A 17,662-nucleotide genomic window follows, 5' to 3' on the forward strand; every position below is an offset into this window, starting at 1 on the left:
GGGGCAAAGCCCCCCCCCCTCCCTTGCCTCATTGAAGGTCCTAACCAGCAACGGGCCCAACAGGTCCACATATTTCTTGTAGAATTCGACCGGGAAACCGTCCGGCCCCGGTGCCTTCCCCTCCTGCATGCTCCCTATCTCTTTGGCCAGCTCCTCCAGCCCAATCGGGGCCCCCAATCCCACCACCAGTCCCTCCTCCACCTTCAGAAACCTCAATTGGTCCAGAAAGCGGCCCATCCCTCCCTCCTCCAGTGGGGGCTCGGACTGATACAGTTCCTCATAAAAGTCCCTGAAGACCCCATTGATACCAACCCCACTCCGCACCACACTCCCTTCCCTATCCTTAGCTCCCCCGATCTCCCTAGCTGCGTCCCGCTTCCGAAGCTAATGCGCCAGCATCCGACTTGCCTTTTCCCCTTTTCATCAATTGCCCCCTGGGCCTTCCTCCACTGCGCCTCTGCTTTCCTGGTAGTGAACAGGTTGAATTCGGCCTGGAGGCTACGCCTCTCCATCAACAGTCCCTCCTCAGGCACCTCCGCATACCTCCTGTCTACCCTCACCATCTCCCCCAGCAGCCTCTCCCTCTCCCTCTGCTCTCTCCTCTCCTTGTGGGCCCTAATAGAGATCAGCTCTCCCCTAACCACCACCTTCAGTGTCTCCCATACCATCCCCACTCGGACCTCCCCATTATTGTTGGCCTCCAGGTATCTCTCTATGCTCCCTCAGACCCCCTCACTCACCTCCTCGTCCGCCAACAGCCCCACCTCCAAGCGCCACAATGGGCGCTGGTCCCTCTCCTCCCCCAGCTCTAGGTCTACCCAATGCGGGGCGTGATCCGAAATGGCTATCGCCGAGTACTTGGTATCCTCTACTCTCGCTATCAGCGCCCTGCTCAAAACAAAAAAGTTGATCTGGGAATAAGCTTTATGGACATGCAAGAAGAATGAAAATTCCCTAGCCCCCGGCCTTGCAAATCTCCAAGGGTCCACCCCTCCCATCTGGTCCATAAACCCCCTCAGCACTTTAGCTTCCTACCCGTCCTAGACCTGGAGCGATCCAGTGCCGGATCCAACACCGTGTTAAAGTCCCCCCCCCATTATCAAGCCCCCCACTTCAAAGTCCAGGATCTGACCCAACATGTGCCGCATAAAACCCGCATCATCCCAGTTCGGGGCGTACACGTTGACCAGCACCACCCTCTCCCCTTGCAACTTACCATTACGTACCTGCCGCCATTGTCTGTCACAATGCTCGCGCCTCGAACGACACCCTCTTTCCCACCAAGATCGCCACCCCCCGATTTTTGGCATCCAGCCCCGAATGAAACACCTGACCTACCCACCCCTTCCCCAATCTAACCTGGTCTGCCACCTTCAGGTGTGTCTCCTGGAGCATGACCACATCCGCCTTCAGCCCCTTCAGGTGCGAACACCCGGGCCCGATTGACCGGCCCGTTCAGTCCCCTTACGTACCAGGTTATCAGCCGGATCAGGGGGCTACCAGTCCCCCTCCCCCGCCGACTAGCCATAACCCCTCCTCGGCCAGCCACGCGCCCGCACCACATGCCCGGCCCGTTCCCCACGGCGGCAGACCCCCGTCCCAACCCCCTCTACTCGCTCCAGCTCCCCCTTGATCATACCAGCAGCAACCCGGTTCCCCCCCACCCACCCCCCTACCCGCCCCCCGCTAGGACCCCTCCTAGCTGCTTTGCTCCCCCCATTGCACTCCCGCAAGTCAGCTGACTCCTGCTGACCCCGGCCACTCCCGCCTCTCCTTCGACTCCTCCCATTGTGGGACATACCCTCCTCTTCCATGACCCATCAGCAGGCTCTCCGCCTCCCCCTTCCATCCCAAGCGCGGGAAACAACCCTTGCTTCCCCGCCCTGGCCCCGCCCCTTCCAGCCTTCAGTGCGGGAAAAAGCCCGCTCTTTCCACCTGCCCGGCCCCGCCACCTCTGACGCAGCTCCTTTTACAGGCCCAGTCCCCTCACCCATGGCTCGGGCCTCCCCCTCCCCCTCCCCCTCCCCCGCGGGGTCCCATCCCCCCTACCGGCCATCTACCCCTATTCCATTTACTTACCCCCTTCCAAGAGCCCCCGCGACCAACCCAACCAAAACAGTGCCCTAACCACCCACACCGAACCAAAAAGAAAAGAAACAAGAGCAAAGAACCCCCCCTCAAAATGTAACACACCAACAGCAATCCCCGACCACCCATCCTGACCCTCAGTTTGTGTCCAGCTTCTTGGCCTGAACAAAGGCCCACGCCTCCTCCGGAGACTCAAAATAATGGTGCCGGTCCTTGTAGGTGATCCACATTCGCGCCGGCTGCAGCATGCCAAACTTCACCCCCTTCCTGTGCAGCACCGCCTTCGTCCGGTTGTACCCGGCCCTCTTCTTCGCCACCTCCACACTCCAGTCCTGGTATATTCGAACCTCCGCGTTCTCCCACCTGCTGCTCCTCTCTTTCTTGGCCCACCTGAGCACGCACTCCCGATCAGCGAACCGATGAAACCTCACCAGCACCGCCCTCGGCGGCTTGTTAGCCTTGGGCCTCCTCGCCGGCACTCTATGGGCCCCTTCCAGCTCCAGGGGCCCCTGGAAGGACCCCGCTCCCATCAGCGAGTTTAACATGGTGACCACATAGGCCCCCACGTCCGACCCCTCCAGCCCCTCCGGGAGGCCCAGAATCCGCAAATTCTTCCGCCTCGACCGATTCTCCATCTCCTCGAACCGTTCCTGCCATTTCTTGTGGAGCGCCTCGTGCGCCTCCACCTTTACCGCAAGGCCTAAGATCTCGTCCTCGTTGTCGGAGATCTTTTGTCGGACCTCGCGGATCACCACCCCCTGGGCCGTCTGGGTCTCCAGCAGCTTGTTGATAGAAGCCTTCATCGGCTCCAGCAGGTCCGCTTTGATCTCCCTGAAGCAGCGCTGGATAGTCTCCTGCTGCTCCTGCGCGCACTGCATCCATGCTGCCTGTTCGCCGCCATCTTGCTCTTCTTCCCTCGCACTTTCTTTGGGTTCACCACCACTTTTTTAGTCGCCCCGCTCCTGGTCCAAGCCATACACTGTCGGGGGAATATTGCAATCTTCTTCCCACACCGGGAAATGTAGAAACAAATGCCGTTGGGGGCCCTGAAAAGAGCCCAAAAGTCCGTTCCAAGCGGGAGCAGCCGAACGTGCGACTTAGCTCTGCATAGCCGCAACTGGAAGTCAGTTGTTAGTTTGTTAATCGCCAAGTGTCGAGTTGTTTGTGGCCAAGACAATTATGCAGCAGAAAATGCCCAAAAGCTGATTTGTTACTTTACCACAACCATCATTTTTAACTATTTCAGGTTCTGGCATCTACACGCCTACCAGGTAAGACAGTAACAGTACAGGTAAAAGACTATCCAGAAACGCTAAAATCAATTGGAGATTGACAAGCTAGCCAGAAATAAAATAGCAAGCTGTATTTCTATCATGCTCTTCATATGATTAGATATAGCAAAAGACATAACTGAATATGAATTGAGTTGCGGTTATTGTTTTGTACATAAACACAGATTTTTTTTTCTCATAATTTTGAAACAGCAATTAAATAAATGATCAGTTAATCTGTTCAGCGTTATTGATAGAGGAATGAACATTGATCTGAACATCAGACAACTCATTGCACAAAAGATATGGGGCTGTTCCTCGAGCTAGTTTGGTGCTTCTTTGGAACAGGCCATGGACTGAAAGGACAGTGTCATAACCAGGGATTAAGCAGGTCATGGGACACTTATGAGACTGGGGGATTGACTGTGGGGAATACAGCCCCCCCCTCCAACCCTCTGAGGGGTGGGTCAGAACGTTCCTTCTACATCTTGTGTAAAACCAGAGGGCCATGAACTGTGAGCTGGGGTCCTGTGGTCCAGTAACTGCTCTATATTCTTGTTCTGGTGCATTAATCCTTTTTCCTTTGACTCAACATTTTATTATTTGCATTAGAAGTACACAAGCAGACTCCTGTGAATGCATTCAGTAAGTGCCCTCCATGGTTTCTAATAAAACGTTAGGATCTATCAAGCCAGGTTCCACTCTGGGATCAGACTTGTCCAGGAATAATATCAGCGGGGACTGTAACAAGTTCAAGAACGCTGTGCACTTTGCATTTTTAGAACAGGCTGGTACCAAGTTCCTTTCGTTTTTTTTTAAGAAAGCACACGGCAGCACAATGGTTAGCACTGTTGCCTCACAGCGCCAGGGTCCCAGGTTCGATTCCCGCTTGGGTCACTGTTTGTACAGAGTCTGCACGTTCTCCCTGTATCTACGTGCGTTTCCTACGGGTGCTCCGATTTCCTCCCACAAGTCACGAAAGACGTGCTGTTAGGTGAATTGGACATTCCGAATTCTCCCTCAGTGTACCCACTGAGTGTGGTGACTCGGGGATTTTCACAATAACTTCATTGCAGTATTAATGTAAACCTACTTGTAACACTACTAAAGATTATTAAATTAATGAATTTCAATAGTCCTTACACTTGAGTCATTAAAGTACACTTGGATCAGTCACACAAAATGCAATATTCAGAGCCCAAAATAAAAGTCACTGTATTCATATCAGATACAGTTTATTTTTGGAACCAAGGCTTGTGTACAGCTAGGATTCCACAACCGCCAGAGGCTAATGCTGAGTCACAGTTTGTCTTTAGGAGTGGTGAGCTCATACAACAGCAGGTTAAAAAGTGTCAGCAATGCCTACATGCAGGTCTGTCCTGATTAGCATAAACTTTTTTTAAACTTCTAATATATGGATCTTTCCAAAGCTGCTTTATCCTACACCTACCCCGCCCCACTTAGCTTTCTGTTAACTGTTCCTATTAATTTCACTGGGGGAATATTATTCCACCCACCACTACCCAGTGCGCCTGTAAGTTTTGTTTAAAAATAAAATCTAGGCCAGCCTGTTAGCTGCAACATTTCAGTTACAATTCGGATCAAATTCCAATGCAGCCATGATTGATATTCAAGTTTCGGCTGTCGCTTCAACCACTGGTAGAGTTCCACTTGCTAACCATTGTTTGGGTAAAGACGTTTCTTCTGAATTCCTCAATATATTTCTTATAAAAATTAGATTTTTCTGGTGTTATCATGTTATTTATGGAATGGAGGAAAAGCTGAAACTAGAAAAGTCTTTGTGCTTGACTGGAGTGATCTCCTTGGAACTGATCAGTTGCACTAAAATGTTTGCAAATTTCATTATTTCACTCAATCATTTAAGGAGGACAGCGTGAAAATAAACTGATGTGGAAAAATACCAAAAGATCAAGTACAGAATTAGAAAAACAATATTGTACTCAAAACAGTAAATACTGCAAAGCCCTCTTTGCACTATCAATGGTAATAGCAGTCGGCAAACGTAAAGTCTCATTGGATAAGTTTGCAGTTCAATTTAGAGAACTGATTTACATAAGGTCATAAGGTTACCTGTTTAAGGATGGTCGATATACCATCCTGTGAAAGCTATAATTAAAGTGAACCAGGCGGTTTTGTCCACAGGGAGAATGCGTCATTTCTGATGGCATCAATGTTTAACAAATCCTTTTTATTTTCATTGAAATGTACTGGAATATCCTCTTCCTACTTTGGGTACCATGCCCTAAGAGGACATTTGCAACCATGGACTTTCATTGCATTGGTCCAGGATTATGCCTAGTCAAGTTCGTGGTTTGCCATTGCCTTCTACAATATAACTGGCCAGGAAACTGCCAATCTTACTGCCTGCCATCAGGTGTATTGGAAAGATTTACAGCCTGTTAATTAACCTGTTTGGCAACATTATGAATGCAGCTTCCATGACCATCAAGTTCTGAAGTGGGAATCCAGAGTTTCTGGCCCAGAGGTAGGGACACTACCAATGCACCGCAAGACCTCCATGGACTGAAATATACAAGGTGAAATGCACTAATATTAATCTAAAAGTGAGTCAAGCAGACATAACACAGAAACAAACAAAAATTAGCACTTTTTTAAAAAGTATTGCCATAATTTGTATTAATTGCTGGATTGTGAAAATTTGGAAATCCTGAAATTCAAGTAGTTCAATCAAAATGTTATTCAAGTTAATTGGCTTAATAATATCACTTCTTGACATTGCTTAACACCGCAGCACTGAATAAAAGCTGGATGTTCCATATCCTTCAAGCTTATAAAATACAGATGTAATATTAGAATTCTTAAATCGGCTGACTTCCAGTGGCGGCTATGAAGAAGTAGGTTGCACATTTGGTGGCTCCCCGCTTGGGTCGGACCTTTGGACCTTTTCCCCCGATTTTTTGTTGGATTTGATTCGGAAAATTGATGGTGGATGCAATTGTGAAGAGGAATCCTGCATCAATGCATGGAGAGGTGGACCAGGAGTGCTCGCAAAGGAAGAAATAGGCGAACAGAGAAGGTCTGGGCTGAGGCGGGAGAAAGCATGGTGGACGACCAGAGTCCTGGCTTGACGACCCAGTGGTCAACGGAGCAGCTGATGCAGTTCACACAGGAGGGCTTCGCCAAGCCAAAACAGGAATGCTTGGACCCGATTAAGGAATCGATTGTGCGGCTGGAACTTAGACTGGATGCTCAAGATTGGGCGATCCAGAAAGTGGAGAAGGCACTGACTGAGCAGGAGGAACACCAAGCAGCAGTGGAGTTGGAGGTGGGGATGTTGAGAGACCAACAGAAAAGGCTCCAGGAGAAGGTGGAGGATCTCGAGAATAGGTCCTGCCAGCAGAACGTGAGAATCGTTGGCCTCCCAGGCGGATCCGAAGGAGTGGACGCAGGGGCATACATAGCGCACCCCCCCCCCCCCCCCCCCCCCCCCGAGGGCGATGGTGGTGAGATTCCACAGGTACTTGGACAAGGAGCGTATTTTACGGTGGGCCAGACACACGGAGCAGTAAGTGGGGGAAAAGCATCCTGCATATATATCAGGACCTGGGCGTGGACGTGGCCAGGAGATGAGCAGGGTTCAACCAAATAAAGGTGACCCTTTTCAAGAAGAAGGTGAAGTTTGGACTGCTGTATCCGGCCTGTCTTTGGGTCACTTATGAGGAGCAATATGTTTACCTTGAGTTGCCCGAGGAAGTGATGGACTTCGCCAGAACGAAATGGGTGGCAGCGGACTGAGGTGTTTGAACTTTGCTGCAGCGTTCACGGTAAAAAACGTTTTTGTTTTTGGACTTTATCTGTAATGCCTTCTGTATTGATTTGGGGCCTGCCGCAGAGCTGTGTGAGTTAAAGTTTGCATTTGCACTGATGGGGGGATGGAGGTGTGAATTTTAGATGTTGGGTTTTCTTTTTGATTTTCTTTGTGTTTCTTTCGGGCAATTGGGTTGGGATTGCTTTCTTTTGCATATGTGTGTCTGAGCAGGGGGTGGGGGAGGGAACAATAGGTGGGAAAATGTCTGGCGCCATGGGCGGGGGGCTACCAAGCCAGCTGGGCGGGCTAGCTCACGGAAGCGCAGTGGGGTGTGAGCAGATGTTATGCTTGTTGACGGGGGTGGTTTGCATAGTGCTGTTACTGGGGTGTGGGGGGGGAACTGTTCTGCAGACGGGGGAGGGACTTTTGCTGGGGGACAAGAGGGAGGTCGGGGGTGGAGGATGCGTGGGGGCGGGCCTGCGGATGCGTGGGGCGCGGGCTGGAGACTGGACCAAGAAAGGTGATGGCTGATCGGCGGGGGGGGGGGGGGGGGGGGGTGGCGGTGAGAAGCCCCCCAACCTGGCTGATTACATGGGACGTAAGAGGGCTAAATGGGCCGGTTGAAATTAAATTAAATGAAAATCGCTTATTGTCACAAGTAGGCTTCAAATGAAGTTACTGTAAAAAGCCCCTAGTCGCCACATCCCGGTGCCTGTTCAGGGAGGCTGGTAAGGGAATTGAACTGTGCTGCTGGCCTGCCTTGGTTTGATCTAAAAGCCAGCGATTTAGCCCTGTGCTAAACCAGCCCGGTTAAGAGGGCACGCGTGTTCGCGCATTTGAGGGGACTGAAGCGTGGCAATGTTACAGGAGACGCACCTTAGAGTAACCGACCAGATTAGATTAAGGAAGGGATGGGTCGGACAGGTTTTTCACTCGGGACTGGGCTCTAAGACTAGAGGGGTCGCGATCCTGATTAACAAGCGAGTGTCATTCAAGGCGGGAAGAATAGTTGCAGATGTGGGAGGCCGTTACATCATGGTTAGTGGTAAGCTGGAGGGGCTGCCAGTGGTACTAGTGAATGTGTACGCGCCAAATTGAGATGATGTGGAGTTTATAAAGAGGATGTTGGGGAAGATCCCGGACCTGGTTTCACACAAGTTTGTCATGGGGGGGGTGGGACTTCAACACAGTCATTGACCCAAGGCTAGACCGGTCTAGCTCAAGGACAGGCAGGCTGCCACCAATGGCAAAGGAGCTAAAGGGGTTTATGGAGCAGATGGGGGCGTGAACCCATGGAGACTTGGGCGGCCGAGAGTGAAGGAGTTCTCCTTCTACTCCCACGTGCATAAAGGATTGACTTTTAAAATCTTAATCAGGGCTTTACTGACAGGGGTAGTGGACACTAAGTATTACGACTTCACGATCTTGGATCATGCCCCGCACTGGGTGGACCTACAGGTGAGAAAGGAGGGTTGCCAACGCCCACACTGGAGATTGGATGTCGAACTGTTAGCTGATGAAGAGGTGTGTGGGCGGGTGAGGAAATGTATCCAGAACTATCTGGAAGTTAATGATACGGGGGAAGTCTCGGCTGCAATGGTCTGGGAGGCGCTCAAGGCAGTGGTTGGTGTCATAATATACACCAGTATATCATGGTGCAGACACACACTGATGGACACACAGTGGGACCAATCAACACACACAACACCACAGCCAATTACCAGTTAGAGCACACGCACTATAAAGACAGGGGGCGTCAGAGTTCCCGCTCATTCGAGCTGCAGTTAGCTAATAGGACAGAGCTCACAGCCTGCAGCACAGACATTCACCATGTGCTGAGTGCATCGACTGGTTAGGACAAGGCAAAGGTCTTTAGTTAAAGCTAGTATCGTGTTAACCCACAGTGAGAGTATGTTAAACAGTTAATGATTCAATAAAATAGTGTTGCACTATTTCAAGTGTTGGTGACCTGTATGTGTTCCACGGATCCAGAGCGCCCAACACAACATGATACCAGGAGTTGAGGTATATTAGCACTTCTTAGACCTACCCGCAAGTGATCTGCCTTCCGCCAACATTCTGTCATCCTGCAACATGGACAACATCTGCCCGCTGCCGCCGCTCCGCATCGCCGGCAACCTAGGGGCCAACTAGAAGATATTCAAACAGCGCTTCCAGCTCTTGCTTGAGGCCACAGACAGAGAGGACGCCTCGGTTACCAGGAAGATTGCTCTCCTCCTCTCCACGGCCGGGGACCATGCCATCCACATTTTCAATTCTCTCACCTTTGCGGATGATGAGGATAAAACAAAGTTCAAGACGGTCCTCCTCAAGTTTGACACTCACTGCAGCGTAGAGGTGAATGAAAGCTTCGAGCGCTAAGTGTTCCAACAGCGTTTGCAGGGTAAGGATGAAGCTTTCCAATCCTTTCTCACACACATCCGCATCCTTGCGCAGTCTTGCAGCTACGGGCCCACTTCTGACTGCATGATAGGCGACCAGATTGTTTTCGATGTTCAGTCGGACCCCCTACGACAGCAGCTCCTCAACGTAAAGCAGCTCACCCTAGCGACCGCCATAGAGATCTGTGTCCTACACAAAAACGCCACGAGTCGGTATGGGGGGGGGGGGGGATTGGAGGAGCTGCCGTTTAGAGTGGTAGGGGGAAGCCTTCGGTACCTAGGCATCCAGGTGGCCCGGGAATTGGAACGGCTTCACAAGTTAAATTTGGCCCGATTAGTCGACCAAATGAAGGAAGATTTCCAAAGGTGAGACATGCTCCCATTATCACTGGCTGGGAGGGTACAGTGAAAATGACGGTCCTCCTGAGATTCCTGTTTGTGTTTCAGTGTCTCCCATCTTTATCCCACGGACCTTCTTTAAACGGATCAATAAGGTGATCTCTGCCTGGCTTTGTATGGACGGGTAAGACCCCGCGAGTAAAAAAGGAGATGCTGGAGCGCAGCCGGGGGGAGGGCAGGCTGGCGCTGCCGGACTTTAGTAATTATTATTGGGCGGTGAATATCACCAGGATTAGGAAGTGGGTGGTGGCGGGGGGGGGGGGGGGTCGATGTGGGAGTAAGTAGAGGTGGCATCATGCAAGGGCACTAGTTTGGGGGCATTGGTAACGGCACCTCTGCCTTTCCCGCCGGGACGGTATTCCACCAGCCCAGTGGTGGTAGCAGCCCTGAGAGTCTGGGGGCAATGGAGGAAATATGAGGGAGCATTGGTCTGGTCTCCAATCTGCAATAATCACCGGTTTGCCCCGGGGAGTCTAGATGGAAGGTTCTGGAGATGGCAGAGAGCAGGGATCGAGAGGATGGGAGATCTGTTTATAGAGGGAAGCTTCCCCAGCCTGAGGGAGTTGGAGGAGAAATTCAAACTGACGGGTGGAAATTAGTTTAGGTGCTTGCAGGCGCGAGATTTCCTGCGCACGCAGGTCTCAACCTTCCCGCTCTTACCAGCAAGGGGGATACAGGACAGGGTCGTTTCCAGAATGTGGGTGGGAGAAGAGAGGGTTTTAGACATTTACAAGTAACTCATGGAGTCAGAGGAAACGCAGACGGAGGAGCTGAAACACAAATGGGAAGAGGAGTTAGGGGGAGAGATAGAGGATGGTCTCTGGGCGGATGTGTTGAGTAGAGTCAACGCGTCCACAGCATGTGCCAGGCTCAGCCTGATACAGTTTAAGGTCGTTCACCGGGCTCACATGACAGTGGCCCGGATGAGCAGGTTCTTTGGGGTAGAAGATAGGTGCGCAAGGTGCGCGGGAGGACCAGCGAACCATGTTCATATGTTCGGGCATGCTCGAAGCTTATAATTAGTTATGGAGGTACCGTAATACCTCCGTACAGCGTTTTGTAACTATTTACAATTCTGATAGCTATTTACAATTGATGATATAAATTTACAGTTTGCAGTTTAAAATGAAGCAATCAGTCGATCGGGGGCCCTGGTCGTCCTCTGTGATCGTCGGAGCTTCGGTGGTGACTCCGGTGGAGGCGCCTGTGACTCCGGGAGCGTGGCTTTGATCTCCATGGCAGCTTCGGCACGCCTAGACGGCGTGGTGGGGAAAACGGTTGACCTGGAAAGGGAGCGCCTGCGGGGTGCGTCGGTGGGTGGGGGGGGCCTAGACGGGGCCGGCGGAAGGACCGATCCCCCTGTAAGGTGCCCCGGTGGAGGGGAGGGTGGGACTGGTGGCTGGGGTGTGCGTGGGGCTCCGGCGGGCGCCAGATCTCGTAGGGAGACCGTATCTTGTCGGCAGTCGGGGTACGCCATGTAGGCGTACTGGGGGTTAGCATGGAGCAGATGGACCCTCTCGACCAACAGGTCCGACTTGTGCGCCCGCACGTGTTTTCGGAGCAGGATGGGTCCGGGAGCTGCCAGCCAGGTCGGGAGCGAGGTCCCAGAGGAGGACTTCCTGGGGAAGACAAGGAGACGTTCGGGAGGTGTCTGGTTGGTGGTGGTACAAAGCAGTGACCAGAGGGCATCCGGGAGCACTTCCTGCCAGCGGGAGACTGGGAGGTTCCTGGACCGTAGGGCCAGTAGGACGGTCTTCCAGACCGTTCCGTTCTCCCTCTCTACCTGTCCGTTACCCCGGGGGTTGTAACTGGTCGTCCTGCTCAAGGCGATGCCTTTGCTCAGCAGGAATTGACGCAGTTTGTCGCTCATAAAGGAGGACCCCCTATCACTGTGAATGTATGCGGGGAAACCGAACAGCGTAAAGATACTATGGGAGGGCCTTGATGACGGTGGTTGCGGTCATGTCGGGGCAGGGGATGGTGAATGGGAACCTGGAGTACGTGTTGTGGTCGGTGGAGGGGAGGGGGCCTTTGAAGTCCATGCTGAGGCGTTCAAAGGGATGGGAAACCTTTATCAGGTGCGTTTTCTCTGGCCGGTAGAAGTGCGGTTTGCACTCCGCGCAGATTTGGCAGTCCCTGATGGCTGTCCTGACCTCCTCGATGGAGTAGGGCAGGTTGCGGGTCTTGACGAAATGGAAAAAGCGAGTGACCCCCGTGTAGCAGAGGTCCTCGTGAAGGGCTCGGAGGCGGTCTACTTGTGCGGTGGCACATGTGCTGCGGGACAGGGCGTCAGGAGGCTCATTTAGCTTCCCGGAACGGTACAAGATCTCGTAGTTGTAGGTGGAGAGTTCGATCCTCCACCGCAAGACCTTGTCGTTTTTTATCTTGCCCCGCTATGCATTATCAAACATGAAAGCAACCGACCGTTGGTCAGTGAGGAGAGTGAATCTTCTGCTGGCCAAGTAATGCCTCAAATGTCGCACAGCTTCTACTATGGCCTGGGCCTCCTTTTCGACTGAGGAGTGGCGGATTTCGGAAGCATGGAGGGTACGCGAGAAGAAGGCCACTGGTCTGCCCGCTTGGTTGAGGGTGGCCGCCAGAGCTACGTCAGACGCATCGCTCTCGACCTGGAAGGGGAGGGACTCGTCGGTGGCGTGCATCGTGGCCTTTGCAATGTCTGCTTTGATGCAGCTGAAGGCCTGGCGGGCCTCTATCGACAAGGGAAAAGCTGTGGATTGGATCAGGGGACGTGCCTTGTCCGCATAGTTGGGGACCCACTGGGCGTAGTAACTGAAAAACCTTCGGCAGCGCTTCAGGGCCTTGGAGCAGTGAGGGAGGGGGAACTCCATAAGGGGGCGCATGCGTTCAGGGTCGGGGCCTATAAGTCAGTGCTAAACACGCATTTATCCTTGTTGTATGTAAGGTTAAGGATTTTTGCGGTCTGGGGGAATTTTCGGAGGTTGGTGTCGTGGTCCTGCTGGTCGTGGCCGCAGATGGCGACATTATCGAGATACGGGAATGTTGCCCGTAAACCGTACCGGTCAACCGTTCGGTCCATCTCGCGCTGGAAGACCGAGACCCCGTTGGTGACACCGAAGGGAACCCTTAAGAAGTGGTAGAGCCGCCCGTCTGCCTCGAAGGCAGTGTATTTGCGGTCACTAGTGCGGATGGGGAGCTGGTGGTAGGCGGACTTGAGATCCACCATGGAGAAGACCGTATAATGCGCGATCCTGTTAACCAGATCGGATATGCGGGGGAAGAGGGTACGCGTCCAGCTGCGTAAACCTGTTGATGGTCTGACTGTAGTCGATGACCATCCTATGCTTCTCCCCGGTCTTTACCACCACTACTTGAGCTCTCCAGGGGCTGTTACATGCTTCAATGACCCCTTCCCTCAGTAGCCTTTGGACGTCTGACCTAATAAAGATCCGGTCCTGGGCACTGTACCGTCTGCTCCTGGTGGCGATGGGTTTGCAATCTGGGGTGAGGTTCGCAAACAGGGAAAGCGGGTCGTCCTTAAGGGTCGCGAGGCCGCAGACAGTAAGGGGGGGGTATAGGGCCGCCGAATTTGAAAGTTAGACTTTGGAGGTTACACTGGAAGTCTAAACCCAGGAGTGTAGCCGCGCAGAGGTGGGAAAGGACGTAGAGATGGAAATTTTTTAACTCCCTTCCCTGGACTGTGAGGTTCGCTACACAAAACCCCTTTATCTCCACTGAGTATGAACCAGAGGCCAGGGAGATTTTTTGATTAACGGGGTGAATGAGGAAAGAACAGCGCCTTGCCGTGTCGGCGTGTATGAAGCTCTCCGTGCTCCCAGAGTCGATTAGGCAGGAAGTCTCGTGCCCGTTGATGAATACGGTTGTTGTAGCAGTTGAGAGTGTTCGAGGCCGAGACTGATCCAGAGTCACCGAGGCTAGTCGCAGCAGTTGAGAGTTCTCTTCAGGCAGTGCATGGTCAGCCGAGCTGGGGTCCTTGGGGTTCATCCAAGATGACGCCTCCCATTGGTCGCACATGGCTGGGGGTGGACAAAATGGCAGCGCCTATCGCTCCAACGTGGCGTCCGTGGAACAAAATGGTGGCACCCGGGATCCGCACGTGGTCCTGGAATATGCAGATGGCGGCGACCGCTGGCCGCACGGGGCCCGTGGAGAGGTTAGTTGTTGCGGTCCGTATTCGCCACCGGAGACCGTGGCAACCGCCCGGGCCTGGCACACCCCCACGAAATGGCCCTTTTTGCTGCATCCCTTGCAGGTGGATGCGCGGGCCGAGCAGCACTGGCGGGGGTGCTTTGCCTGCCCGCAAAAGTAGCAGCGGGGCCCCTCGGGGTTGCCAGGCCGCCTTGCAGCGCAGGCCTGTGGGGGCATAGGGGAAGTCTCGGGGTCGGCCACGGAGGGGTTCCACGCTGCCCAGGGGGCTGCCGCGCGGTCGGGAACGTAAGCGCGGGCATTCCTGGAGGCCACGTCCAGGGAGCCAGCAAGGGCACGTGCCTCCCTGAGACCCAGGGTGTCCTTTTCTAACAGGCACTGGCGGATTTGTGACGATAGCATACCTGCTACGAAAGCGTCCCGGACTAAGAGTTCCATGTGTTCGCTCGCCGAAACGTGCGGGCAGCCGCAGCTTCTGCCCAACACCAGGAGTGCACGGTAGAATTCCTCCAACAATTCCCCAGGGGTTTGTCGCCTTGTTGCAAGCAGGTGCCGGGCATAGACCTGGTTTACCGGGCGAATATAGTGTCCTTTTAGCAGCTCTATTGCTGCATCGAAGTCTTCCGCCTCCTCGATGAGGGTGTAAATCTCCGGGCTCACCCTTGAGTGCAGGACGTGCAGTTTCTGCTCTCCCGTGGGTGCGTTTTCGGCCGTCTCGCGATACCCTTTAAAGCACGCCAACCAGTGCTTAAAGATTGCCGCTGAGTTCACCGTGTGGGGGCTAAGTTGCAGACACTCCAGCTTGATTCGGAGCTCCATCCTTTCTTCTTAAAAACTAGCTTATTAAATTGATGCACGATCAATGACCACTAAAGCGAAGTTGTAGTCCAACTGAAAGCTTTAATGAGCTAGATGTTTCCCCAGCAGCTCAGGTACAGAATGAGGGCTGCTGGGGGGGCACGGGTTCTTATACCCCGCCTTATCAGGGCGGAGCTATCATACATTCTACCAATAGAAAGCATACAGTTTCCACCAATGGTGCTTTAGCCTGTCAGGTACCGTAATACCTATAATACCACAACGCACAAACAGATTTAAAAATAGCTTCTTCCCCACTGTTACCAGACTCCTAAACGAACCTCTTATGGACTGACCCGATGAATTCCCTCCTGTAGCATCATCCAATGCCAGTGTCTATTTACATTGTGTATTTGTGTATTTTTTTATTTTATTTTATTTTCATGTACTAAATGATCTGCTTGAGTTGCTCACAGAAAAATACTTTTCACTGTACCTCAGTACACGTGACAATAAACAAATCCAATCCAATCTGCATTCAGACACTGGAGCATGTGAATTCAAAATCCTCTTCCTCCTTTCCCTGGCCATGTTCCTACAGCTCCTTCTAGTTCTCGTACTCCCCAGTCTACTCATTCCCCAACTCTGCTTCAACATTCTTCAGCCATCACAGCTCACCACTGTGGAATTCCCTTCCTGAATCTCCATTAAGCCTTTTCAAAATGTTCCTCTTACCAATCTTTAGTAACTTCCCCTAACCTTTTCTGCATTCTAACTGTGTCAAATCCGTGCCTTTGCAAAGTATTGTTGCATGAACGTAGAGTGCTCCTTTCTGTCCTACTTCCTGTAGCTACTTTTACCAAGAGATCTGCTGTCATGGTCACCATTCTCACCCATGGTCTACTTCTCTTTCTGCTGTTTAATTGATAAATTTCAAATCAATGCACCAAGATTGGTTCATCTGAGCGACTGGAAACATGAGTTTAATCATCTGAGGTGCCTATTAAAGCTCCCTACATCTATGCAGCCCAAACGGACTCCTGCTTTACTGCTCTGCTGATTTGACACGACCACCAGATGGTGCAAGCTACCACACAGGGAAACAAAAACCAGTCCACTTCCTGTCACCTGGATTATTCAAGCAGGCGAAGGCCTTTGGGCAGGAGGAGGGCGACAGCTCACCCTGGTGTACAAACAGCAGGATGCCAAGTTTGTGTTCATGACATTTTATCTGATACATCAAATTACATTCGCGTTAGTTTGACATGCGATGCACATTACCTTAAATCCCTGTACATGCTGGAGTGTATAGGCAGGCCATTGTCGTCCTTTCCCACTCTGTCTGTGTAAACCCAGGTACCTCCGACACAGTCAGACAGCTCATACACCACAGGGGGAGCGAAGGTCTGTGGCCTGGACAGCAGCTGACGGGCAGCGCAGAGTCCGCCCGCCCCCGCTCCGATCACCGCTACCTTTAGCTTGTGATAGCTCATTGTCAATGACTTTACATAAAAATGTAACCTGCAGTAATTTCCTAAGTCCTTTACTGGATAGGCGTGTACTTGCCCGACCAGTTGCCTGTTGCTGGAGATATTTTAATAAAGGCCGCGAGGCACACTTTCGCCCTCTGTAAAATCCTCTCTCATCGGATAAATAAATGAGTAATTTGAGTACTAAATCTGAGGACGTCTTCCCTTTAAATAGCCGAGAGATCTGGCGGCGTTACCATGTCTGCTCCACTGCCCCACTCCGCTGATTGGTGGTTCCTCTTTCACCAAAGGATTCTGTGGATTGCTGTCAATCATTAACTAGCCTGGTGTTACCAGAGGGAAACGGCAACTCGTTCACATATCAGCCAGGAATGTCTGGTTCTTTCATTTAATAGCGCTGCTTTCCCTGAAAGAGATAACCTTTGTCGCCAGTGGATCGATATACATAGATAACTTCCCGACACCACATTAAAAACAGCCCCTTTTTCAGATGTTAGTTTAGACAGTGCATACTCACAGACTAGGCACCTTCCAACAAAGTCACTAGATGGCGAACAGGAATGCGGGGCGGGATTCTCCAATAATAGGGCTATGTCCCCACTCCAGCGTCAAAACGCGAGCGAATCACTCTGGACTTTCCTGAAGAAAGTTCAGAGTGATTATCCTACCTGAAAGGGGCTAGCAGGGCCCCGGAGTGCTAATCGCAGCTGTGGCTGCCGATACGGGGCCCTACACTTCTGGTCCGGGGTCAGCGCATGCGCACGGCGGCAGCCTGCATCGGCTGCCCTGCGCAACATGACGGACCCACACCGCAGACTGGCACCAAATAGATAGGAGCCCCTCCCCCCCGAGATTGCACGCGCCCACGGATCGTTGGCCCCCAATCGATAGCCGGGCCGTCTGTGAGGCCCCCCCCCCTCTTCCCCGGTGAAGGATCCCCCCGCCCCCCAACAGGACGGCTGCAGACTGACTCCTTAGCCGCCATGGCCGTTCCCGACAGGCAAAACGTGATTAGAACCACGCCATCGAGAACCCGGCCAGTTCACATCGGAGAATCGCCGCGGGGGCCTCTATCAATGGTCCCCGACCCATGCCGCGTAGACCGTGTGTGGGAGCGGCATCGGACCGGATTTCGGGTTTGACGCCCATTCTCCGCCCCGCGCCGATCGCGATTTCGGCATGGTGGCTCGGAAAATCCCTCCCGGGAATTCTGGCTGATTTGTCTTTTTTTGGATTACAATCATGGGGCACAAAAACTGCTGCCCTAACTAAGATCAG

The 17,662-nt window shown here is 52.5% G+C and overlaps 1 protein-coding gene across 1 annotated transcript in view; it reads right to left on the reverse strand.

The window, feature by feature from the left end:
- Positions 1-16,609, reverse strand: part of LOC140430549 (uncharacterized) — a 42,355-nt gene extending 25,746 nt beyond the window's left edge. The window contains exon 1 of the mRNA XM_072518086.1: positions 16,176-16,609. Within this exon, the coding sequence (XP_072374187.1) occupies positions 16,176-16,387 (212 nt within the window). The 5' untranslated portion in view covers positions 16,388-16,609. The remainder of the gene's footprint in view (positions 1-16,175) is intronic.
- Positions 16,610-17,662: the final 1,053 nt, after the last annotated feature.

Source organism: Scyliorhinus torazame, chromosome 10 (assembly GCF_047496885.1).
Source record: "Scyliorhinus torazame isolate Kashiwa2021f chromosome 10, sScyTor2.1, whole genome shotgun sequence".
NCBI lineage: Eukaryota > Metazoa > Chordata > Chondrichthyes > Carcharhiniformes > Scyliorhinidae > Scyliorhinus > Scyliorhinus torazame.